The 27,229-nt window shown below is 41.6% G+C and overlaps 1 protein-coding gene across 4 annotated transcripts in view; it reads right to left on the minus strand.

The window, feature by feature from the left end:
* Window positions 1–777: 777 nt before the first annotated feature.
* The window catches only part of LOC139160143 (regulator of G-protein signaling 2-like), a 55,740-nt gene continuing 29,288 nt past the window's right edge, over window positions 778–27,229 (minus strand). For 3 of the 4 annotated variants that reach the window (XM_070737720.1, XM_070737719.1, XM_070737721.1), the window contains 5 exons: window positions 26,505–26,590; window positions 21,453–21,518; window positions 13,941–14,002; window positions 8,702–8,868; window positions 778–3,845 (listed from right to left, as the gene is read on the minus strand). In XM_070737720.1, coding sequence (XP_070593821.1) covers window positions 3,654–3,845; window positions 8,702–8,868; window positions 13,941–14,002; window positions 21,453–21,518; window positions 26,505–26,590 — 573 coding nt within the window. In that variant the 3' untranslated portion in view covers window positions 778–3,653. The remainder of the gene's footprint in view (window positions 3,846–8,701; window positions 8,869–13,940; window positions 14,003–21,452; window positions 21,519–26,504; window positions 26,591–27,229) is intronic. The other variant, XR_011557887.1, reaches the window with a different exon arrangement.

The following is a 27,229-nucleotide window of genomic DNA, read 5'->3' on the forward strand; positions in this document are numbered from 1 at the left end:
GTCAGGCCAAAGCCATTCTTTTGAGTTGGAGAATTTGGCCTGCCACAAGTAGAATAGTACTGTGGGAATTGGGGAGGGGTGGTTGCATGAGAGGGAAAAATACTAGCCACAACAAATTCTTTCCAGAGATTCAAGGTCATCCTTTGTTCAGCACCAGCTGGAAGTACAGGGGAGGATCATGGACATTGAGAGAACCAGAGTGGTCCATGTGATGAACTTGTGGGTATGGGGACGAGGGATGAACTTTAACCTGGGTGAAAACTGTAGGGAAAGTTAGTTTCTGGTTGCCTACAGTTCATGGCCAATATGACTCTGTTAATAAATTGGAACTTGGAAGAAGGCCAAGGATTGGACTCTGATTTATTTCTCGGATGTTAATTGTAATGCTGACAGGCGTCCTGACTTGAGGAACCTCAAAAAAAGGGAATAACAATTTCAGATCTTCTTCAAGATAGGTTAAGTTTACATAATGGAAGGCCTCCATCCATTTTTGTTCCATTAGGTGCTTCAGGAAGTGTCTGAGGTCCAAACGCATACAGAAAGGCTGACCACAGAATCCCTAGGCCACTGTGAGTTGTTGTGTAAATGCTGGGGATTCAGTGGAAGATTTCAACGAGTAAGTCAGTTGAAACGTTATCTCATCATCGGGAACTCAGTCCAGGTGAGGAGAAGTGTAGGAGGAAAAGCATTTTCAGAGAGACTGATAACAAACAAGGCTGGAAAATTCCTAACACACTTTCCAAGGTTGTCTGTATTTACGCCAAACAATAAAGAGACTTTACTCAACCATTTTTAATTCTTTGGTCTTGCCCAGCTACGGGAGACCTTACAGCTACAACAGAATTGTGCTTCCAGCTTCTATTCACTTGGAAATTTGAAAAGAATCATGAACTGCATCCCTAGGAGATTCCGACCATTTCTTCTTGAAGAATGGTTGATTGTTAATACTAAACACCCCACCAAATTCTACATGGGCATAATATGAACTTGGGGAGGGAATGGAGACAGAATTTCCATGGGAAGATATTACCAGCAACGTGCAAAAAGTTGGCATTGTATATTGCCGTTGATGGCGAACCTACAGCACATGTGCCAGAGGTGACACACAGAGCATGCCGTCAGCAGCTGCTCTTCTGGTTTTCAGCATGTGCATGAATGTCGGTCAGCTGGTCTTTGCGCGTGCCAGAAACTCGAAAACCAGCTGGCCGGTGTGCATGTGTGCACTGGCCAGCTGGACTTCAGGTTTCTGGAGCTCCGGTGCGCACACATGCATTTCAGTTTGGGCACTTGGTGCCGAAAAAGGTTCACCGTCACTGGTATATAGAGTATACATCTATAGATTGTGCAACCTTTTCAGGTAAAGGATGAAAATGTCTGTGTTACTTTAAATATTCTATTCAGGTAGTCCTCTATTTACGACCAAAATCTTATCAAGGTTTTCAACTTTTAGCTTTGGGGAGCTCGACGCTGGTTTCCCCACTCCAAAGTGGAGCCATTTCAAAACTTTCAATGTTTGCATTTTTCTTGCTTGACTCAGCAGCTGTCTCTCCTGTGGAAGGAAAGTAGCCATGTTACATAGAAACATAGAATTGTATTGTATTGGCAGTTCTGTGTTAGCAAAAACTTCAGAAGAGAAGGATTTAGGGGTGGTGATTTCTGACAGTCTCAATATGGGTGAACAGTGCGGCCAGGCAGTAGGGAAAGCAAGTAGGATGCTTGGCTGCATAGCTAGAGGTACAACAAGCAGGAAGAGGGAGATTGTGATCCCGCTGTATAGAGCGCTGGTGAGACCACAATTGGAACACTGTGTTCAGTTCTGGAGACATCACCTACAAAAAGATATGGATAAAATTGAACGGGTCCAAAGACGGGCTAAAAAAACGGTGGGAGGTCTTAAGCATAAAACTTATCAGGAAAGACTTAGTGAACTCAATCTGTATAGTCTGGAGGGCAGAAGGAAAAAGGGGAACGTGATCGAAACATTTAAAATGTTAAAGGGTTAAATAAGGTTCAGGAGGGAAGTGTTTTTAATAGGAAAATGAACACAAGAACAAGGGGGTACAATCTGAGGTTAGTTGGGGGAAAGATCAGAAGTAACGTGAGAAAATATTATTTTACTGAAAGAGTAGTAGATCCTTGGAACAAACTTCCAGCAGACGTGGTTGATAAATCCACAGTAACTGATTTTAAACATGCCTGGGATAAACATATATCCATCCTAAGATTAAATACAAGAAATAGTATAAGGGCAGACTAGATGGACCATGAAGTCTTTTTCTGCCGTCAATCTTCTATGTTTCTATGTAAAATGGAGCCCAAAATGTCTGTGGTTAAGTGAGACAGTCAAATGAATCTTGCCTCATTTTATAACTTTTCTTGCCCCAGTTGTTAATAGCGGCTGGCAAGCAGATGTGCAGCTTCATTTGCATGAACTGTATGCACACCCACCCACCTGCCGCTCACTGAAATGGAGCATGTACACATGCGTTGGCCATTTCGACCAGTCCAGTTACCTTCAGGGCCCACCGGTTGGGGATCCCTGTCCTAGGCAGTCATGTCACACATTGAGGGCAACAAACATGCAAAGGTCTCAACTTCAATCCCAAATTATTTCCATAACAATGGGGGATGGAAAACGTTCTTCTTTTAAGACCTTGGAGTATTTCTGCCAGTCAGAGGAGGCCAAGTTGAAACAGACTTAATAAATACACTAGGCCAGTGATGGCGAACCTATTTTTTCCTCGGGTGTCGAAAGAACATGCCCAAATGCCCACACCCATAATTCAATGCCTGCGGAGGGCGAAAACAGCTTCTCTTGCCCCCTGGAGTCCCTCTGGAGGCCAGAAATGGCCTCCTTCCCAACTTCTGGTGGGCCCAGTAGGCTCGTGTTTCGCCCTCCCCAGGCTCCAAAGGCTTCCCTGAAACTGGGGGAGAGTAAAAGAGCCTCCCTGGAGGCTCTCTGGAAGCAAAAACGCCCTCCCAGAGCCTCTGTTCGAACCAAAAATCACTGACTGGACACACATGCACGTTGGAGCTGAGCTAAGGCAACAGCTCGTGTGCCGGCAGATATGGCTCCATGTGCCACCTGTGGAACCTGTGCCATAGGTTCGCCATCACTACACCAGGCCACTAATCATTTCATTTTTCAACCTGAGAAATATTATCCTAGCAGCAGTGCAGGCATCACCCAGCTGTGTAGGCCCTGACAAACAGTTCTGTTGGTTTGGTTTGAACAAAACAGGCCTGTCCTTCTAGAATTCTGCCTGTCCTTCTAGAATTCTGCCTGTCCTTCTAGAATTCTAATATTCTACTGAAGTCCAAAAGAAAAGCCACTTAAACTAGCACTGATGATGTTACCTAATTTGGGGAATGAAAGGTTTGCAAGAAAATAAACAAGCTCAGAGAGTACCAAGGACGCCTGAAAACCACTTGTCCACGTCAAATGTGCAAGAGTCCAAATCTCTGCCATATCTTTATCCACCATAATGTTTTTGAATGGGGCACGTTCGCCATCACAACAGAAAAAGGGCAAAGGGCGGTCCATTTCTCCCAAATTTCTTTGGCTCGTCCGTCTCCTGAACGGCAAAGCCGTCTCCAGGTGTCTCCTAAACAAGGTGGCCTTCGAAAGAAGAGGAAGGGCGAAGACGGCTGTTTTACAAGGGGCCATTCGGCTGCTCTTTTTCAGGCTGTAAAAGATCTTGATAGACAAGAGAGCGAAGAAATCGAGGGTAAGAATCTTTCTCCATCAACCCAAAGATCCTCTTCTGGGCTTGGTCAAAGCAACAACGGGTCGGGAGCAAAATGTTCCGATTGGTGACATCTCTGGTCTGGGAATCCAGGTTCACCTGCAATTAAATGCAAATGATTATCTACACCAGTACAAAGTGGTTGCAACTGTGATTTGTTTAAACATGAATAAAACTTATTTGCAGGAAGGAACAGGAAAAAGAAAGTCCCCTTGAGGGTTGTAAACTAAGATGTTGTGAGTTCAAAACTTAGAAACCTACAGATAAAGATTTTTAATCCATAAATGCTGATCCACAACTCTTGGCTTAAGAAATTCAATATTTTTATTTTATTATTTTATTTTATTTTATTTTATTTTATTTTATTTATTTTTTTCATTTCATTTCCTTTCCTTTCACTTCACTTCACTTTACTATTTCCCATACTTTTAATCCTTAAAAATTTATAACATTTTTGTCAGAAACGGGTGTTTACTTCCAGTTTCTGCCCTTCCCCTAAAAAAAGCCTCAATGTGAAAAATCCGTTGTCTTAATGACCACAACATTCACTTGACAACTGTGGTACTTGCTTCAGGATTGCCAAGTTCCCTTAATGACTGCTGCAAAAAAAAAAGGTAGTAAAATGAGGCACAGTTGTGTGATGTGTGATCTGTCTTGTCAACTGTCTTGACTTAGGACCGAAATTGAAATCACAAATCATAAGATTATGATCCCGCTGTATAGAGCGCTGGTGAGACCACATTTGGAATACTGTGTTCAGTTTTGGAGACCTCACTTATAAAAAGATATGGATAAAATTGAATGGATCCAAAGACGGGCTACAAGAATGGTGGAAGGTCTTAAGCATAAAACTTATCAAAAAAGACTTAATGAACTCAATCTGTATAGTCTGGAGGACAGAAGGAAAAGGGGGGACACGATCGAAACTTTTAAATATGTTAAAGGGTTAAATAAGGTTCAGGAGGAAAGTGTTTTTAATAGGAAAGTGAACACAAGAACAAGGGGCCACAATATGAGGTTAGTTGGGGGGGGGGAATCAGAAACAACGTGAGAAAATATTATTTTACTGAAAGAGTAGTAGATGCTTGGAACAAACTTCCAGCAGACATGGTTGGTAAATCCACAGTAACTGAATTTAAACATGCCTGGGATAAACATACAGTATATGCATCCAGGAAATAGTGGAAGGGCAGACTGGATGGACCATGAGGTCTTTTTCCACCGTCAATCTTCTAAGTCTAAGAAAAGCAGTTAGATGTCCTGCAACTTTCAGTGACACAAATTAGCTGAGCAGAGTCGGAGAAAGAGGTGCAATGAAAGGGCCCCATACTGGCCTCCACAACCCTATTTAGCCTATTTATGAGTATTTAGCATCATTCTCAGACTTCCTCTTTGCTAATCTCTTGAAAACAACAGCCGAGCCCAGGGATTCTCGGTATGGTTCAGAAAAACAACTGCAGTAATGCATTCACCTCCTCCATCATACCTGCCAACATAAGTAATGCATCCATAGAAAACAAAACGTCGAGGCAGGCAGGTTCCTCAAAGAACAGCTTCATGAAAATATTATATTGACACAACTGAGGAAAGCCAACTCTGAATTTTCCCTTGGTTTTCACCTGATTAAAAGTTTCCCCTTTTCCCCAAGTCACTGGTCATGCTATCCAATCGGGATGCTGGCTGGTTTATTTTATTTTATTAATTCGATTTTTATGCTATCTCTCCTGAGACTCAGGCTGCTTGGTTACTTACTCTTCCTCTGGCCAGCCACCTGTGAAAATGTCCTTGATTCCCACAGGAAAATTTTATTGTTCAGGCTACAAAACCCCATGTCAGGCTGAAAGCCATCATGTGGAGTAAGGGACTTTGGCCTGCCACAATAGAATAGTATTACGGGAACTGAAAGGGGTGGTTGCATGAGAGGGAAAGTTACTAGCCAAAACAAATTCCTTTCTTAGAGCCCAAGGTCATCTTTAGTTCTGCATCCACGGATGTAAGGAGATGATCGATGAAATCCCTGATCTCGGACTGGTCCTCGTGATGAACTTGTGGATGTGGGGATGGAGGATGAACCTTAACCTGGATGGGGAACTGGAAGGAAGTTAGTATCGGGATTGGCAACGGGGTGACCAACATGGCTCTGTTAATCAATTGAACCTTGGATAAGAGAATTGGATTGGAATCTGATTTATTTCCCAGATGCTATTTGGAGTGCTGACACCCTGTCTATTCCACCCAATTCCTGCCATTGCGTGACAACCCTTCAGCCAGGTTCCCTTTAGGGTTGACAATACCACTGTGAAGCACACAATAGTTTTGAATCTTTCATTTCACTGGTGTCACTTCCTTTCTAGCTTTCCAAAGGACACACAGAACTTGATAAAACACTACAAAAAAACAAGGTCAATATGATCGGCCACCAGTATGAATATATAAGATTTGTTATGTGTGGTTTGATACAGACATGCCAGTTGCCTGTTTAGATTAATGCAAAGAAATAAAAACTTTGCAAGAAAGGAATAAGAAAAAAAATCTGTTCAAATGATGAAATACTAAGATTTGAGATGCCTGTATACAGTATGCGGCAATACCTAGGCAGGCATGCAGAGACGACCAACAAAGATTTATTAGGGGGCTGGAGGCTAAAACATGAAGAACAGTCCAGGAATTTGGGTATGCATAGTCTAGTAGTGAAAAGAAGGACTAGGGGTGACATGATAGCAGTGTCCCAATATTTCAGGAGCTGCCACAAAGAAGAGAGAGGCAACTTGTTTTCCAAGGCACCAGAAGGCCAGACAAGAAGCAATGGATGGAAACTAACTAAGGAGAGAAACAACCTAGAACACTGATGGCAAACCTATGGCATGTGTGCCGCAGGTGGCACGCAGAGCCATATCAGAGGGCACACGAGGCATTACCCTATGTTAGCTCCAGTGTGCCAGATGATTTTCAGTCTTGGGGAAGGCCGTTTTGCCCTCTGGAGGCTTCAGGGAAGCTTCCTGAAGCCCGGGAGTGTGAAAAATGGCCCAGCTGGCAAACCGGAAGTCTACTTTTCTAAACTTTCGGTTTGCCCGTTGGGCCGGGCCTGTGTGCATGCATGGGACGGGGGAATTGTACACATGTGCAGGGGGCAGCACAGAGGTGTGTGCACATGCATGGGGGTGAATGGGTGTGGACATATGCATGAGTGCTATCACACACACATGTCCATTTTTGGCACACAAACCGAAAAAGGTTCACCATCACTGACCTAGAACTAAGGATAAATTTCCTGACAGTGGGAAAAATTAACCAGTGGAATTGCTTCCCTTCAGAAGTTGCGGTTAGGTCCCACAGAGTTGGCCTTCTCTGGGTCCCGTCGACAAAACAATGTCGTCTGGGGAGACCCAGGGGAAGAGCCTTCTCTGTGGCGGCCCCGATCCTCTGGAATCAACTCCCCCCCCCCAGAGATTAGGATTGTCCCCACCCTCCTTGCCTTTTGCAAACTCCTTAAAACCCACCTCTGCCGTCGGGCATGGGGAAATTGATTCCCCTGGGCCGTTCCCGCTTTACGTATGGTTTGTATGAGACATATGATTGTTTTTTATATTAAGGGTTTTAAATTGTTTTTAACTATTGGATTTGTATTGTTCTGTTGCTATGAGCCGCCGCGAGTCTTCGGAGAGGGGCAGCATACAAATCTAATAAATAAAGAAATAAAATAAATAAATAAAGAAGAGATTTGCATCACCACTTGTCTAAAATAGTATAGGGCAGTAGTTCCGAATGTGGGGTGCATGCCCCATGAGGGGTGGGGGGGATTTGATTTTTAATGGGAGCAATTGAAACCTTGTTTAAACCAAGCTAACGGCCTTTTAGACTTTCACTTTTTGAATAGTAAGAATTATATGTCATGGGGGGGGGGGGGGGCATCAGGATTTTAGAGATGTTTAGGTGGAGCATGGCCAAAAAAAGGTTGGGAACCACTGGTATAGGGGCTCCTGCTTGAGCAGGCAGTTGGAGTAGAAGACCTCTAATGTCCCTTCAAACTCTGTTGTTCTGTTATGAACTCTGTTGCAACATACAGAGGGTGGACAGTAAAATGGAAACACTTGACTTTTTGGCATCATAATGTTTGAACATGTTCAAATCAATCAAAACTTGACATATTTTAATGTTTTTTTAAAAAATTATGTTATTTGATATGTTTTTTTAAACTACCTTTTTTTTTTTTACAGAAATTTAAGGAAATTGGTTATAACCTTCTAGAAATGGCAGACCTCTCAGACTTTCAAAGAGGCCCAATTGTTGGTGCTCGAATGGCAGGTGCTAGTGTAACAGAAAGTGCCCAAATGTTTGGCGTTTCAAGAAGTAATGTCTCAAAAGTAATGACTGCTTTTGAAAGAGAAGGGAAAATGTCCTCAGCCAAGCACAGGTCTGGTCGAAAGTCGAAGTTGTCTGAGAGATACCGTCGGACTCTAAAGCGAATTGTTAGAGCGGATCGCAAGACCACAGGTCCTAAAATCACTGCAGAGCTCAAAAGACATGTACAGAACCCAGTTTCCACAAAAATTGTTTGAAGGGAGCTTCACAAATCTGGATTCCAAATCTGGATTTTCAAGGTGTTTCCATTTTTTTGTCCACTCCCTGTATGTCTATTGATAAATAAAAATAGCAATAGCATTTAGACTTATATACAGCCCTCTCTAAGTGGTTTACAGAATCAGCATATTGCCCCCAACAATCTGGGTCCTCATTTTGCCCACCTCAGAAAGATGGAAGGCTGAGTTAACTTTGAGTTGGTGGTGAGATTTGAACTGCTGAACTACAGCTAGCAGTTAGCTGAAGTAGCCTGCAATGCTACACTCTAACCACTGCACCACCCCGGCAAATGTGGAATAATGGTTTCTATAACAAATCCATCCAATTTCACAAACAAATCTACAAATTCAAAGGAAACGTTAATATCCCCCCACCTCTTTTGGAGCTTGGATGGTGATATATTGGTCAAAAATCTTTTTTGCACTCTCTTGGAGTTTGTCACACCCTCGGAGTTTTCGATAATCTTCACAGGCCATCCAGAAGTCCAGGTTCTCTTCGCTGAATTCTGATTTCAAGAAAGCATGGAAGGCAGCTCGACCATCTATAATGAGAAGATGAACAGACCAAAAACAATCTGTTAGGACTCTCCATAACTGTTGGGTTGGCAATATATTGGCTGCAGCTGTTGCAGACTGCCACAAGAGGGAGCTAGAGTTCATATCATATTTCTCTGAATCACCCTCTTTGTTTCTCTTTGTCTGTCTACTCACTGTTAATGGCTGCTCACTGTTAAGTTAGCTCTGCAATCTCTCTGTATTTAGTTATGTATTACAGCAAAAATGTGTTTAGGCTTGATATATTTGTTTACCGATCATGACAAAGGGAACTGGTTAGAAAGACTATGTATTTCGCAATATTTGGATCGTTATTCTGACTTATTGTGTGTATGACTTTAGACTGTTTATCTGAATATGTTATTTCTCAAATAAACTTTAATTCAAGTTAGTATATCTGTATGTGGCTGAGTAGTTATTTACAACTACTAATCTCAATCTAAATGTTTCTGTGTGTGTACAACCTTGGTAAATATGGATTACTCTGCTCATAGTTTAACACAATCTATTGAAATCTTCCCCTCTTTTTCTTTCTTTACATAAAATATTTAGAAATTTTATTAATTCCACTTGGAATAAATTCAGAATTTTATCATATGATTTTTTTTCCTGCTTCAGGTTACCAAGTGATAATGGATGCTTTGTGAGAAGAGAAGATGTTAGCATAGGACAGGGATAGACAAAGTTGGCTCTTCTATGACATGTGGACTTCAACTCCCAGAATTCCTGAGCTGGCATGATTGGCTCAGGAATTCTGGGAGTTGAAGTCCACAAGTCATAGAAGAGCCAACTTTGCCTACCCCTGGTATAGGTTGTCACTTACTTTTCCTACCAGTCACAAATAACTTTGGTCGCATGTGCGCCTTCCATGCATGTGTGTGGCCTTACATACATGCCCTTTGCTTGTGTATGTGGCTTACATGCATGCGTGTGACTTCAAATAGGACAACATACTGCTGGGGTGGGCAGCTGGGCCCACCCGTAGGTTGCTACTACCAGTTCGCCCAAACCGACTGAATACCTTCTCTGGTTTAGTGTTTGTTCAAAGTTATAATGGAACTGAAAAAAGTGACTTATGACCATTCTTCATATTTATGACCATTGCAACATTCCCATGGTCACGTGTCCAAAATTCAGATCTTGGCAACTGACTCATATTTATGACGGTTATGATGTCCTGGGGTCATGTGATCCCCTTTTATGACCTTCTGGCAAGCAACGTCAATGGCGAAGCCAAATTCAATTAGCCATCATGTTACTGACTTAATAACTGCAGTGATTCACTTAACAACTGTGGGAAGAAGGGTCGTAAAATGGGGCAAAATTCACTTAGTAAACGTCTCACTTACCAACAAAATTTTTCAGTGCAACTGTGGTTGTAAGTTGAGGACTACGTGTAGACTTTTTAAAGGAAAAAATCTCTCTTGCCAGGAAGACACAAAACTTTAAAAAAATGAGTAGCGACATTCCAGAAGCATCAAATCCACATGAAATCTCATCCTGAATTTTGGGAAGCTTACTACAATGTAATCTAGGGACAGGCACAGCTAAACATAGCCATCTAAATACCTGATTCCCTATAATTGTTGAAAATTATACGTTGCTCTGTTGATGATGAGCTCTTAAAAATCTGATCTGCAGATGCTGCCCTTGAATACCTAAACAGAGGGAATGATATTTAATAATGAACCTCTATATATAGATTTTTATGCTGGGGATTGGGGGGTTATTTTGGATAAGGATTATGAGTTTTTTCATTAGTGACTACTTGTTTGGTTTGGAACTTTATAGTATGATCATCAGAAGGGAAAAAAATGAAATAAAAACAATAAAGCTGGGATGGCGCATTGGTTAGAATGTAGTACTGCAGGCTACTTCAGCTAACTGCTAGCTGTAGTTCAGCAGTTCAAATCTCACCACCAGCTCAAGGTTGACTCAGCCTTCCATTCTTCCGAGGTGGGTAAAATGAGGGCCCAGATTGTTGAGGGTAATATATGCTGACTCTGTAAACCGCTTAGAGAGGGCTGTAAAAGCACTATGAAATATAAGTCTAAATGCTATTGCTAATAGATTTTGTTAGCCTCGCAACATGTAGTTCTCGACTTACAATCACAATTGAGCCCAAAATTCCTCTTGATAAGCAAGACTATTGTTAAAGCAAATTTTGCCCCATTTTATGACTTTCCTCTGACACCGTTGTTAAGCAAATCGGTGCAGCTGTTGAGTTAGTAATGCGGTTGTTAAGTGAATCTGGCTTCCTCGATGACTTTGGCGATCCAAAGGTCAGTAAAGGAGTTCATGTGACATGTGTCCCCCCAATGTCTGATGGAGGTGAAAAAAAGGCCACAAGATGCTTTTTTCAGTGTTGTTATAAATCTGAAGGGTCACAAAATGAAGTTGTTCAGTCAAGGACGACCTGTACTTATGTTCAACTACAATGACCTCTAACTATAGCCAAAAGCACTGTGGGATGGAGATGATGGGAGGTATAGTTCAATCCAGAGAAGGAAGATTTTTCTTCTTCTAGCTCTGCTATGTATTAATGCCAACAAGGGGACGTTCTCAAGAAGTTCCAAGATCGGGTCTAGGACTTTTCGTCTCGACTTTTCATTCTCCTCAGGTGATTACCCCCCCCCCCCCACTTATCTCCTCAGGTGACACACCTCTACCCATTTGCCCTTCAACACGGCTTTTCCACAGAAAGTGGGTCCTTCCTGGGTGTCTCACCCCAAGAGTTAGTCCTGAACCTATCAGCTAAAAAGGCCTACTCTCCCCTCACCAACCAATATAAAAAAGGCAAAATGAGAGGGGAAGTTATATAGAAACATAGAAACATAGAAGACTGATGGCAGAAAAAGACCTCCTGGTCCATCTAGTCTGCCCTTATACTATTTTTTGTATTTTATCTTAGGATGGATCTATGTTTATCCCAGGCATGTTTAAATTCAGTTATTGTGGATTTACCAACCACATCTGCTGGAAGTTTGTTCCAAGGATCTACTACTTTTTCAGTAAAATAATATTTTCTCATGTTGCTTTTGATCTTTCCCCCAACTAACTAATATCCTAGCGATCTTTTTGCTGAACTGAAAACCAGACTACTGGGGGGGGGGGGGGCGGTGAGGGAGGAGGAACACTTGGTTTGCTCAGAAGTAAGCCTCACTCAATACAATGTTAGGATTGAAATAATCAACTAGTATTTCAAATGGAACAGTTGGTTTCCTTGGAAATAAGAATTCTTTAGAATTGGTCTCCAGTTCAGCAAAAAGATCTCTACGATATCACATCTTCTCCTCTTTCGCTGGATTTGTATTGGTGGTGGTTGTGGGAGAGAAGGCCATTCTAGTTGTTTGGTTGTGGGCTAACTGACTAGGGGGGGAGGCGGAACACCCAGGGCAGACCCAATTTCTGTGAAACAGAAGTGTCGAAAGCTGTGAGATGCAGATGCCAGTGACCTATTGCACAAAGCAAGTAGATGGAGGCCTGTCACCTGAGGAGATAAATTGGTGGATAATCGCCTGAGGAGAAACACCCGAGGAAAATGAAGAGTTGGAGATGAAAATTGAGATTATGATCCCGCTATAAAGAGTGCTGGTGAGACCACATTTGGAATACTGTGTTCAGTTCTGGAGACCTCACCTACAAAAAGATATTGACAAAATTGAACGGGTCCAAAGACGGGCTACAAGAATGGTGGAAGGTCTTAAGCATAAAACGTATCAGGAAAGACTTAATGAACTCAATCTGTATAGTCTGGAGGACAGAAAGAAAAGGGGGGACATGATCGAAACAATTAAATATGTTAAAGGGTTAAATAAGATCCAGGAGGGAAGTGTTTTTAATAGGAAAGCAAACACAAGAACAAGGGGACACAATCTGAAGTTAGTTGGGGGAAAGATCAAAAGCAACATGAGAAAATATTATTTTACTGAAAAAGTAGTAGATCCTTGGAACAAACTTCCAGCACACGTGGTAGATAAATCCACAGTAACTGAATTTAAACATGCCTGGGATAAACATATATCCATCCTAAGATAAAATACAGAAAATAGTATAAGGGCAGACTAGATGGACCATGAGGTCTTTTTCTGCCGTCAGACTTCTATGTTTCTATATTTCTAGAAGCCCCATCCTGTCGTAGACCATAGCCAAAACATGTCCTGTTCAAGAAAATCATTATTATATGATCCAGAGACTAGGATAGGATAGGATAGGAGAGAAGAGAAGATAAAGGAAGAGAAGAGAAGAGAAAAGAGAAGAGAAGAGTTGGAAGAGATCTTGGAGATCTTCTAGTCCAACCCCTTGCTTAGGCAAGCAACACTACACCATTTCAGACAAATGGTTATCCAATTCCTTCTTAAAAATCTCCAGCGTTGGAGCATTTACAACTTCTGGAGGCAAGTTGTTCCACTGGTTAATTGTTTTCACTCTCAGAAACAATTAAATCATTTCATTCCCCACTTCCAGGCCCATCTTAATGGTCTGCAGTTCCCTGAGTACTAAAGCTCACATCACATTCGGACCTGAAAAGCAAGGAATTCATAAAGCAACATGTCTTTTGGCCATCAGTCCTGTTCCTAGGAAGACGGAAGTCTCTGTATCTTGTCTTGAGGATGCCAGGTGGATCTCCTGCCAAATAAGTCAGTTCATCAGAATTCAACCACTCCAGCTACTTTCTGCTTTGCTGTATGCTAGACTGTTACCTCTTATTAATTTGGACTTCTCTCCATGTCCCAAAGAATTTCTGAGAAAGCTGGATTCTGAGGAAAACAGGATTAAACTCATTTGGCAAGGGCCGGACAATTGTTATAACATGCCTGTTATTTACATTTTTGCTTCTGCTCTCTACCAGTTGGAATTCTGGGAATCAGCGTTAATGATTATTATTATTATTACGAAGCGGGCTATGTTGGTGCCAAGAAATAAACAAAGCTTCTCGGGATGACTAACGCTCTAATTTTTGAACGCCAGCCTGTGAAAAAGACACCCGGAAATCTATAAAAACTGTGTGTCAAATAACCCCTTTAAAAAGGTCGACAAACCAATTATGTAAACTTACATGGGTGTAGTAGCAGTTTTTCTAAAGATTCTGCCCATTCTTGGGCTTCCTCGGGAGTTGGCCTGAAAAGAGAATATACATGATTTGACTGGAAAAGAGATGGGACAGCATCAGATGTAAAGATTAGATTAGATTAGATTTATTCGATTTGTATGCCGCCCCTCTCCGGAGACTCGGAGCGGCTCACAACACAAAACATGGTACAAATCCAACAATAAAAAGCAATTTAAAGCCCTGAGTATAAAAAACAATCATACATCTCAGACAAAGTTTGTGTAAAACAGGCCCAGGGGAGTCAATTACCCCATGCCTGACGGCAGGGGTGGGTTTTGAGGAGTTGATTCCAGAGGGTTGGGGCCACCACAGAGAAGGCTCTTCCCCTGGGTCCCGCCAGACAACATTGTTTTGTTGATGGGACCCGGAGAAGGCCAACTTTGTGGGACCTAACCGGTCACTGGGATTCGTGCGGCAGAAGGCGGTCTCGGAGATATTCTGGTCCGATGCCATGAAGGGCTTTGTAGGTCATAACCAACACTTTGAATTATGACTGGAAACTGATCAGCAACCAATGCAGACAATGATGATTAATAAAATCCTGGAATGTGCTGAAATTGACAAATTGACAACGGAGCTACACAAAAGAGAATCAGAATACTACAGAGTTTGGAGTAGATGGTATATTCTAGTACAGCAATGGCGAACCTATGGCACGGGTGCTACAGGTGGCACGCGGAGCCATATCTGCTGGCATGCAAGTTGTTGCCCTAGTTCAGCTCCAACATGCATGTGTGGCTAGCTGATTTTTACCTCACACAGAGGCTCTGAGAGGGCGTTTTTGGCTTCCAGAGAGCCTCCAGTAGGGAGGATTGGGGAGGGCATTTTTACCCTCCTCTGGCTCCAGGCAAGCATTTGGAGCCTGGGGAGGGCGAAACACGAGCCTAGTGTGCCCACCAGAAGTTGGGAAACACCAATCCTGGCCTCCAGAGGGCCTCCAGGGGGCAGGAAAAATTGTTTTCGCCCTCCTGAGACATTGAATAGCGTATGCCCACGCTTTTTTGGCACCTGAGGAAAAAAAAGGTTCGCCATCACTTTCTAGTAAATAGAAATAAAAATTAGTTAATAACATATGAGTAACTGTATGTGCGTATGTAAGAAAATGCAAAAAAGGGGGAATATGTGTGTAAATAATAATAATCTAAATAATAACGTAATAAAATGAGGACCTGGATTGTGGGGGCAATAGGCAGGCTCTGTTAAAAAGTGCTATTGCTAACATGTTGTAAGCCACCCTGAGTCTAAGGGAAAGAGCAGCATAAAAATCAAATAAATAAACAAATAAATAAACAGAGTAGAATATACTAAAAATGAAAACTAGGTATTATCGGTGTTGCAGGTACAAACTCGCTGTAGTGAGGAAAACTGTTTATGTTTTTTCTTTGTGTGTGTTTTTGTAATGTTTTTAATTTTAGAGGTTAAATAAAAAAATATTTTAAAAAAAAAAAAGGAAAAGAGGATGGGACAGATAAGAGATCTTTGCCCAAAGAATATTAGTAAGAGTTACATAGAAACATAGAAGACTGACGGCAGAAAAAGACCTCATGGTCCATCTAGTCTGCTCTTATACTATTTTCTGTATTTTATCTTAGAATTGATATATGTTTATCCCAGGCATGTTTAAATTCAGTTACTGTGGATTTACCAACCACGTCTGCTGGAAGTTTGTTCCAAGGATCTACTACTCTTTCAGTAAAATAATATTTTCTCATGTTGCTTTTGATCTTTCCCCCAACTAACTTCAGATTGTGTCCCCTTGTTCTTGTGAGTTATCTTATTGCGGGCAGTACTCGACTTACAACAGTTTATTTAGTGACCGTTCAAAGTTACATCAGCACTGAAAAAGTGATTTACAATGATTTTTCACTTATGACTCACTGTGACAGCATCCTTATGGTCACATGATGAAAATTCATGCTTCACGCTAGCAAGCTCTTTCAGGATCTTTCTAGAAATCATATAGGGCCTGCTGCTTGAGTAGGGGTTAGATTAGAAGACCTCTAAGATCCCTTAAAACTATTCTATTCTATTCTATTCTATTCTACTTCAGCAAAGCCTTTGGTATGGTTCCACATAAAGAGCTGATAGATAAATTAGTGAAGATTGGACTTAATCCCTGGATAGTTCAATGGATTTGCAGCTGGCTGAAGCGTAGACATCAGAGAGTTATTGTTAATGGCGAGTATTCTGAGCAGAGACAGGTTACAAGCAGTGTGCCACAAGGGTCTGTTCTGGGTCCAGTTCTTTTTAATATGTTTGTGAGTGACATAGGGGAAGGTTTGGTAGGGAAGGTTTGCCTATTTGCCGATGACTCTAAAGTGTGCAATAGGGTTGATATTCCTGGAGGCATCTGTAATATGGTAAATGATTTAGCTTTACTAGATAAATGGTCAAAGCAATGGAAACTGCAGTTTAATGTTTCCAAATGTAAAATAATGCACTTGGGGAAAAGGAATCCTCAATCTGAGTATTGTATTGGCAGTTCTGTGTTAGCAAATACTTCAGAAGAGAAGGATTTAGGGGTAGTGATTTCTGACAGTCTCAAAATGGGTGAGCAATGCAGTCAGGCGGTAGGGAAAGCAAGTAGGATGCTTGGCTGCATAGCTAGAGGTATAACAAGCAGGAAGAGGGAGATTATGATCCCACTATATAGAATGCTGGTGAGACCACATTTGGAATACTGTGTTCAGTTCTGGAGACCGCACCCACAAAAAGATATTGACAAAATTGAACGGGTCCAAAGACGGGCTACAAGAATGGTGGAAGGACTTAAGCATAAAACGTATCAGGAAAGACTTAATGAACTCAATCTGTATAGTCTGGAAGGCAGAAGGAAAAGGGGGGACAAGATCGAAACATTTAAATATATTAAAGGGTTAAATAAGGTCCAGGAGGGAAGTGTTTTTAATAGGAAAGTGAACACAGGAACAAGGGGACACAATCTGAAGTTAGTTGGGGGAAAGATCAAAAGCAACGTGAGAAAATATTATTTCACTGAAAGAGTGGTAGATCCTTGGAACAAACTTCCAGCAGACGTGGTAGATAAATCCACAGTAACATAATTTAAACATGCCTGGGATAAACATATATCCATCCTAAGATAAAATACAGAAAATAGTATAAGGGCAGACTAGATGGACCATGAGGTCTTTTTCTGCTGTCAGACTTCTATGTTTCTGTTTCTATTCTATTCCCATTCCTCCTCCTTTTTCCTCTTATCACTACTCGGCTGATAGATATGCAATGTTTTTTATTTCCCTTTCTGTGGCTGAAAGAGTTCATGCTTAGGTCAGAATAACTTAATCATCCACTCCACAGGTCTTCCTGTGAACCTTGTGACCCCCCAAATCATGACCCAGCAAAGCGATTGCAAACTTTGAAAAGCAGCAGAACAAATTCTGGTCAACTCTTTCCAAATAGGAAAATTATATAGAATGCCCTCACTGTCCCCTCTAGTAACGCCATGAATTCACTGCCCTGTCTCTAGCCCCATACTGCCCTTAAGCAATAGAGATAAATTATTTGCATGCCTCTGGATACAATAGTCTTCCAATATCTCAGGGGCTGCCACAAAGAAGTTGAGCTATTCTCCAAAGTTGCCTGAGAGCAGGACACGAAGCAATGGGTGGAAACTAATCAAGGAGGGAAGCAACTTAGAACTAAGGAGAATTTTCCTGACAGTCAGAACAATTAATCAGTGGAACAACTTGTCCCCAGAAGTTGTGAATACTCCAACACTGGAAGTTTTAAAGCTGAGGTTGGATAACCCTTTGTCTGAAGCGGTATAGGGTTCCCTGCCTAAGCAGGAGGTTGTCTAGAAGACCTCCAAGGTCCCTTCCAACTTTGTTGTTGTTGTTATTGTTGTTGTTGTTATTGTTGTTGTTATTATTATTATTATTATTATTATGTCTAATTTATTATTATTATGTCAGTACAACATAATAATAATAAATTAGACATAATAACATTATTATTATTATTATTATTATTATTATTATTATTATTATTATTATTATTATTATTATTATTGGTTGCTGGTTCCTTTTCCCTTCGCTACAGCTGCTGGCTGATAAGGGATTTGTCATCTTCTTTGCAGCCCCAGGCTCATAAGAAGAGCCAGGCTGAATCAGGCCAAAGCCCATCGAGTCCAGCATTCTATGTCAAACAGTGGCCCACCAATTGTATATGGGGATCTTAAGCAGAAAGAGAAGACAAAACTCTCCCTTTCCCTTGATCTCCCAACAAGTGGTACTCAAGGGAATACTGCCGGCCTCAACCAACATAGAGGCGGCACATGGACATCCATTTCAATGTGATTCACAGACTCACTGTGGGCCTGGGTGCTGGGAGGCTTCCATCTGCTCACCTGTAGGTTTGGATGACGAGGAGTTTTAATCCCATAATCTGGATGCTCAAGGAAATGGAGCACCTCCCTTATGAAACCAGGTTGCAACGCCTTGGTCTCTTCAGCCTTGAAAGACGGTGTTTAAGAGGTGGCTTGATCGAAGTGTATAAAATCATGCATGGGATAGAAAAGGTGGATAGAGAGTACTAGGACGAGAGGGCACTCCCTAAAGCTCATAGGTAAGAAAGTGAGGACAAATAAAGGGAAATATTTCTTCACCCAGAGGATCGTTGGTTTATGGAATTCACTTCCAGAAGAGGTCGTGACAGCTGTCAGTCTGGATAGCTTCAAGGCAGGATTAGACAGATTCATGGATGCCAAGTGTATCGGTGGTTACTGAAATGGATGTCCAAGCACCACCTCTATATTGATTGAGGTAGGCAGGATTCCCTTGGGTAACATTTGTTGGGGGTCAGGGGAAAGGGAGGGTTTTGCCTTCTCTTTCCCCATGTACAATTGGTGGGGCACTGTGTGACACAGAATGCTGGACTCGATGGGCTTTGGCCTGATTCAGCATGGCTATTCTTATATTCTTATATTCTATTCTAGCGAAGTGGAACAGGCTGAGGGAGACAGTATGTCTCTCAGACTTTCCTCTAAAATAAGATCCACTCAGGAGATCCATCTGGTTCTTTCAACATACCGGACATTCAAACCAGGTAATAAAATTACAGTAAATGTAGGCCCATTAGAATCATAATGTTGCCAGCTCATAACTTATCTAGCTTTTCAGGATACTCTCTTTCTCTCCATCTATCTGTTTATCATCATAAAGGCCTGCAACTTGCTGCCCTGAGGCTCTATGAGCTTTTGGCTTCCTTTCAATGGCACTCTACAAGCTTTGGACAAAATGCAATTTTCTGTTTGCGTCTCCTGTTTCTAGATATAAATAAAAGGAGATAGATGGAAGCACAGCCTCTTTCATGGGATGTCTCCTCTAAAAATCAAATTCCTCTAATGGGGGGTGGAAACCATGAACATTTGATTTGACATCTATCAATAGACTGGAGTATATTTCCAAAATACATTTAACTAAGCTAGTTAATGACCCAGTGGCTTCATCCTTCAAGTTTGCAAAGTTTTAAATCTTGGCTCGTTTGTTTATGAATGAGTCGTATGCAGGGAGGCCCCCCTTGTTAGTTCAATATGCTGTAGGGTGGAGTTCTGCACATTGTGAGAACGTAGCCATTGTCTGGTTCAGTATGTAGATAGATGAAGGAGCCATCTCTTTCTTGGGAAAAAATGGGACCTAGGCCCTTGAAAATGTCCAAAGATACTTCAGCAGAAGAGCCCTTCACTCCTCCACTCGAAACAGAATACCCTACAAGACTAGACTTTCAATCCTGCGCCTAGAAAGTTTAGAACTAAGACTCTTTAAACATGATCGAAGTATTGCCCACAAGATCATATGCTGCAACGTCCTGCCCGTTGGTGACTACTTCAGCTTCAACCACAACAACACAAGAGCACACAACAGATTTAAACTTAATATTAACCGCTCCAAACTTGACAGTAAAAAATATGACTTCAGTAACCGAGTTGTCGAAGCGTGGAACTCATTACCGGACTCCGTAGTGTCATCCCCAAACCCCCAACACTTTACCCTTAGATTATCCACGGTTGACCTATCCAGATTCCTAAGAGGTCAGTAAGGGGTGAGTACAATTGCACTAGTGTGTCTTCCGTCCCCTGTCCTATTGCTCTCCTATACCTTTCTTCTATTCCTATATCTCTTCTTCTATTCTTTCATTGATATGTTTTATTCCTATTTCTTCTCTTCTATTCTTTCTTAGATATATTTTACTATGAGTATCTCCTCTATAACCTTCATTATGTATTTTACTATGTATATACCCACTAAAACCCTCATTGTGTATTGGACAAAATCAATCAATCAATCAATCAATCAATCAATCAATCAATAACCTAGCATGACAGGATGATGGGAGTTTTCACTTAGTAAACTGTGGTCAATGACTAGCATAGTTGTTTTGGTGTTGAAAAGTGTAGTAGTGCCATTAATGGTCATCGTCTTTTCTGCCTGTCAAGAAGATTTTCCCAGATCAAGCTAAGTGGACTGCCATTCACTTGCAATCTAAGGGAGCCCTTCCTTCTTTGTCACCCTTCTTACACAACAGTCTGGGGCTGTTGATCTGATGGGGTACCATTGAGGTCCAGCAATAAATGGCATGCATGTTTTTTTAAAAAAACTGTGTGATTTAAATTGTTTTTAAATAGTTTTTCAGAAGCTTTAATACTATTTATATGTTTAGATTTTTATTGGGAGCTGCCTAGAGTCCCTAGGGCAATAATGGCGAACACTTTTTTTCCTTGGGTGCTGAAAAAGCATGTGTGTGCACTATCGTGCATGTGTGAGTGTCCACAGCCAGAATTCAATGCCTGGGGAGGGCAGAAAAAGCTTCCCCCACCCCTGGAGGCCCTCTGGAGGCTAGAAACAGCTTGTTTCCCCACTTCTGATAAGGCTCAGTAGGCTCATGTTTTGCCCTCCCCAGGCTCCAATGGCTTCTCTGGAGCTGGGGGAGGGTAAAAACGCTCTCCCCCATCCCTCCAGAGGCTCTCTGGAAGCCAAAAACGCCCCCCTAGAGCCTCTGAGCAAGGCAAAAATCAGCTGGTTGGCACACACATGCAGATTGGAGCAGAACTAGGGCAACAGCTTGCGTGCCAGCAGATATGGCTCTGCGTGCCACCTGTGGCACCCGTGCCATAGGTTCGCCATCACTGCCCTGGGGAGATATGCGGCAATCAAATCAAATCAAATCAAATCAAATCAAATCAAATCAAATCAAATCAAATCAAATCAAATCAAATCAAATCAAATCAAATCAAATCAAATCAAATCAAATCAAATCAAATCAAATCAAATCAAATCAAATCAAATCAAATCAAATCAAATCAAATCAAATCAAATCAAGGCAGCATTTTCAGAAACGTGAAAGGTTTCTGATGTAGTTATTTTTCTATCTTTATTGCAGCTTGTCTCAACCACAATGTCTTGGTTCTCATTGAAATAACCTGGTTTAAAGTGAGGTTACCTTAGTGACTGGAGGTCCTGATTTCCTGAGCTCCACAACCTTAGGAAATTTCTTTTGTTCTTCTTTCTAAGAAAAAGACATGAAATATGGGAAATCAAAGATACAGTCAAACTATGCACCAAGTCTGGCATGAAAGTTAAGCAATGGGGGAAGCTGGGGAGATGGATATGAAGGCATGACTGGATTGGAAACTAGAGCCTCCAAAGCTGGGTTTGGCTGCTGCCCCAATCTATCCCTCCCCAGCACTGAGCCCCATTAAGAGAGACCCAAAGGCGCTTTTCATATATTTTTTTATTAATTTTTTAAAATATAAGACAAGACAAGACATACACCATTTAACACAAAAAGGAGCTACAATTGCTCCGCTCAGTATAGAAGTCTTCTTAATACAGAAAAAAACCCTAATTCTAGTTTAGATCAATACAGAAAAGTAAACTTATCAATAAAATATCTCTATATAATCTATGCTGACATAAAAATCTTAACTTTTCAAATACTTTCCAGCAATTTTTTATTTATTTATTTATTTATGTATGTATGTATGTATGTATGTATGTATGTATGTATGTATGTATGTATGTATTTATTTATTTATTTATTATTTAGATTTGTATGCCACCCCTCTCCGAAGACTCGGGGCGGCTCACAACAAGATAGAACAAATCATAAATAATCCAAATAACTTTAAAATATTTAAAGATTAAAAAAAAACCCATACACTAACAGACACACACACAAGCATACCATGTATAAAATTGAACATGCTTGGGGGAGGTGTTTCAATTCCCCCATGCCTGACGGCAAAGGTGGGTTTTAAGTAGCTTATGAAAGGCAAGGAGGGTGGGGGCAATTCTAATCTCTGGGGTGAGTTGGTTCCAGAGGGCCGGGGCCGCCACAGAGAAGGCTCTTCTCCTGGGTCCCGCCAAGCGGCATTGTTTAATTGACGGGACCCGGAGAAGACCCACTCTGTGGGACCTAACTGGCTGCTGGGATTCGTGCGGCAGAAGGCGGTCCCTGAGGTAATCTGGTCCGGTGCCATGAAGGGCTTTATAGGTCATAACCAACACTTTGAATTGTGACCGGAAACTGATCGGCAACCAATGCAGACTGCGGAGTGTTGGTGTGACATGGGCATATTTAGGGAAGCCCATGATTGCTCTCGCAGCAACATTCTGCACGATCTGAAGTTTCTGAACACTTTTCAAAGGTAGCCCCATGTAGAGAGCGTTACAGTAGTGGAGCCTTGAGGTGATGAGGGCATGAGTGACTGTGAGCAGTCCAGATAGGGTCGCAACTGATCCACCAGGCGAACCTAGGCAAACGCCCCCCTCGCTACAGCTGAAAGATGTTTCTCTAATGTGAGCTGTGGATCGAGGAGGACGCCCAAGTTGCGAACCCTCTCTGAGGGGGTCAATGATTCTCCCCCCAGGATGATGGACGGACAGATGGAATTGTCCTTGTATAGAAGTCTTCCTAATACAGAAAAAAAACAACCTAATTCTAGTTTAGATCAATACAGAAAAGTAAACTTATCAATGAAATATCTGTATATAATCTATGCTGACATAAAAACCTTAACTTTTCAATACCTTCCAGCAATTATATAATTATAATTAAAATAACTAAGGTCAATTTGAAGAAATAAACTTATCTATCATATATATCACTATATAATATATTCAATCTAGTAAATTTAACTATTCAATACTTTATTTTAATATCTTTAAGAATCTTTTTTTGTGTTCCACCAATTGTAAACTTTCTGCCAAGTTTTATAAAATTCTGTTTCAGCTTGGTTATTTAACCGTCTCGTCATCATGTCTAATTCTGCACATTCCATAATCTTTCTAAAAACCTCTTTGTCTTTTGGAATTTCCTTTTCTTTCCATTTTTGTGCAAATGCAGGCACTTTTCCAAAGGCAACTAGAGTTTCTTGCATTTACCCCCCACCCCTGCAAATATTTTGCTTTTCATGCAACAAGTTTTGTTCTCATCCATCAAGTTTCTTTTTATTTTATTTATTTGTAAAACCTATATGCCACCCAACTCCATTTGGACTCTGGGTGGCTTACAATAAAAAACAACAATTAAAAGACAGTTTAAAAATACATTAATAACACTTCGTAAAACTATACATATCCCTCAATCACTCATGGCCGAATCGAGATAATAACGGCCCCAGGTCTGCTAGAAAAGCCAGGACCTTAATGGCTTTCCGGAAGGCCAGTAAGGTGGGAGGTAGTACAGATCTTGGGAGGCAGTTAGTTCCAAAGCATCGGAGCCACCACAGAGAAGGCCCTTCCCCATGGCCCCACCAACCGACATTGGTGGGGCCATGGAGAAGGGACCTGGAGAAGGCCCTTATTGTCCCCAGTAGACAGCGGTCCCATAGATAGTCTCATCCTAAGCCATGTAGATGATAACCTACATCCTGAATTACGTCTTGAGATTAACTGGGAGCCAGTGCCGCTCGCAGAGAGTTGGAATGATATGGGTGTACCTTGGTGCATCCACAATAGCTCGCGCAGCTGCATTCTGGACCAATTGAAGTCTCTAAGTGGACTTTGGTGGGTAGACTCAAGGCTTAGCCCTTTGTAAAGTGCATTGCAACAGTCAAGGTGAGAGGTGATGAGGGCAAAGAGCCTCCTGGTAGGGTCACAACTGGTGCACTAGGCAAACCTGTGCAAAGATCCCCCTAGCCACAGCTGAGAGATGTTGATCTAGTCTCAGCTGGGGATCTAGGAGGACGCCCAAGTTGCAAACCTGATCTGAGGGGGTTATTTAAGGGGGTTATACAAGAGCCCGGGTGGCACAGCAGGTAGAGTGCTGCACTGCAGGTCACTGAAGCTGACTGTAGATCTATAGGTCAGCAGTTCAAATCTCATCACCGGCTCCAGTTTGACTCAGCCTTCCATCCTTCCGAGGTGGACAAAATGAGGACCCGGATTGTGGGGACAATATGCTTGGTCTATTAAAAAGCGCTATTGCTAACATGTTGTAAGCCGCCCTGAGTCTAAGGAGAAGGGCGGCATAAAAATCGAATGAATGAATGAATGAATGAATGAATGAATAAATAAATAAATAAATAAATAAATAATTTTTTCTTCCCTGCCAGCACCAAAAATGGACAGAGGGTATAGTCCTTCTTCAAATAATAATAATAATAATAATAATAATAATAACAACAACAACAACAACAACAACAACAACAACAACAACAAAGTTGGAAGGGACCTTGGAGGTCTTCTAGTCCAACCCCCTGCTTAGGCAGGAAACCCTACACCATTTCAGACAAATGGTTATCTGACATCTGCTTAAAAACTTCCAGTGTTGGGGCATTCACAACTTCTGGAGCCAAGCTGTTCCACTGATCAACTGTTCTGACTGTCAGGAAATTTCTCCTAAGTTACTTCTCTCCTTGTTTAGTTTCCACCTCTTGGATGAGAAGCAAAACCATTTTCAAGGGAAACACCCCAACCCCCCCGAAATTCCAGTTGTCTTTTGAAAAGTACCGTTGGGAACAACCATGACCTAGATCAGGGATGGGGAATCTTGGCCTCTTTATGACTTGTGAACTTTCAACTCCCAGAATTCCTGAGTCAGCCATGCTCTTGAGAGTTGAAGTCCACAATTGTTGATGTCTACAGTCATAAAGGGGCCGTAGTTTCCAACCTTTGGCTTAGTCAGATTATCAGCCATTCAGTCATATCCATCCCTCCATAGCCATTAAAAAAACCATTCAGGTATCAATCCTTAGGTGATCCTCCCAAGCTTGTGAGATATAACAAGGATTGGCCACAGAAGATTCAATGAAGAGAATGGCATTTCCTATCTGTAAGATTTTATTACCCTAGCAGTTATTGACTTAAGTGATTTATCTACTTCCCCTTTGTTAGAAGCCAAGAAGATAATAACCCCGAACTACATTTATTTGCCCAGGGTGTTTGATTTATATATCATTTATCTACTCCTGAAGCACTCAAGGGCAAGTACAGAGCTTCTATGTATCAAAGTGCTTTGGTTCTGCTTTCCTAAAGCAATTTAAGATATGTAGACTTTGTACATCAATATCCAGGATCACAGGTCAAATACACACATCTAATATAGATCCACATTGTTGCAATTTGTTCTTTTAATGCATTGGCAACAGTGAAAGGTTAAGGAGAAAAAAAATCCACACACAGAGCTGTAGATGCATTGTCTGCAAGTATATATGTGCATAATTTTCTATTTTTTTAAAAAAAAAAGCACTATGGGAGGAATTAGGCTTTTCTTAGCAATGGTGGTCCTATGGTGGACTCAACCATCATTCCGTCGCCATCTCAAATACAGTGCTGTATGGTGAAATGAATCATCTGAGATATCTTCTATATCAGGAGGATTAATATTAGATATTCCAGGGCTGTTAGGAGATGGAGAGATAAACACTCATTTATCAAGCTGAAGGAAAATCTGCACTGAGGCCATTCACAGCAGTACAAAATGAGATAGATTTATATTATCTTTCCTCTCCACCCCCCCAAAGAACATTCAAACTACTTTATCTCCATCAGCCTTACCTAAACTGGTAAATTCCAGGTCGTTTGAACCATAGTTCCTTTCGACCACATAGAATAGAGAAGGTGTGTGGGGGGGGGGGGTTTCCACCCAGGTTTACAATCAGATGGCCAGAACTGATGATATACAGATACAGAATTTATAACTTGGAGGCTCAGTGATAAGAGGGGTAGTAGTAGTTATCTACAGATATTCAGCAAGCTAGGAACTGGGAGACTGGGAATTCTAGACCTTCCTTAGGCCCAAAGCCAGCTGGGTGACCTTGGATCAGTGCCTTTCTCTAGGGCAAATTAATGTTGAAATTTTGCCCAGAAAATTGCAGACATGTTTCCAGGTAGCTGCAATTAGAAAATTTAAAAAAAAACCTTGAAGGTGTACATGTGTCGAGGGAAGGAGAGATACTCGACATGCCTAGGAAGAAAGCATAGTTTTAAAGGCTATTTTTTATAGATTTACAGCTTGAAATCCAGCAGTTAATGCTCCACTAACACTCACCGGGGACGTTTTTGCTTCTGCTGCGCGTTATGGTGGCTGCCATCGCCGTCTGATCCTATGTCCGATTCCACACTGGAGGCTAGTGACTGAACACACACACAATAAAACAAAATTAGACCTTGAAGGCATCTCACACCCAACTCCCAAGGTTACAATATCCAGGTGAGCAATAGGTGGGAACAGAGATTGAGTCCTCTGCATAGCCACTAGAGGGCAGCAGCAAGATAAAATATTTTGCTACTGCCTTCTAGTGGCTAGGTAGAGGACCACAGTCCAGATCTGCTAGTCTAAAATGTCAACCTCGGAGCGCCAAGGCACCTGCTGAAGTCAGTGTCTGATTCATCAAGACCCAAGCTGAGGGCATTTGACACCATCTTTAGACTTTTCCAAGACTTTAGAGGAAGATGGCTCTCTGCAGTAAATCAGGGAAAGCAAATATTTCCACCACCCCTACCCCTTCCTTGTTTTCCTTTTATGTCCTGCCTTTTTAAATAGTCAGTCTAATGGCAGGAACGTTGTCTCTTTATTTATCTTTACTTATCTAGCTGAAATGCAGGACATGCTTGCTTTAAATAAATAAACAAACCCTTAAAAGAGATAGCCACAGTAATGCTCAATTAATAATAAACCAAGTGGGCTGTCACAGACAAATTTCAGGCTTTGTTAAGATTTTCCAGACCTTGAAAACACACGAAGTGGGTTTAGAACAATGGCTGTCCAAGTAC

This window comes from Erythrolamprus reginae, chromosome 2, assembly GCF_031021105.1.
Source record: "Erythrolamprus reginae isolate rEryReg1 chromosome 2, rEryReg1.hap1, whole genome shotgun sequence".
In the NCBI taxonomy this organism is placed as follows: domain Eukaryota; kingdom Metazoa; phylum Chordata; class Lepidosauria; order Squamata; family Dipsadidae; genus Erythrolamprus; species Erythrolamprus reginae.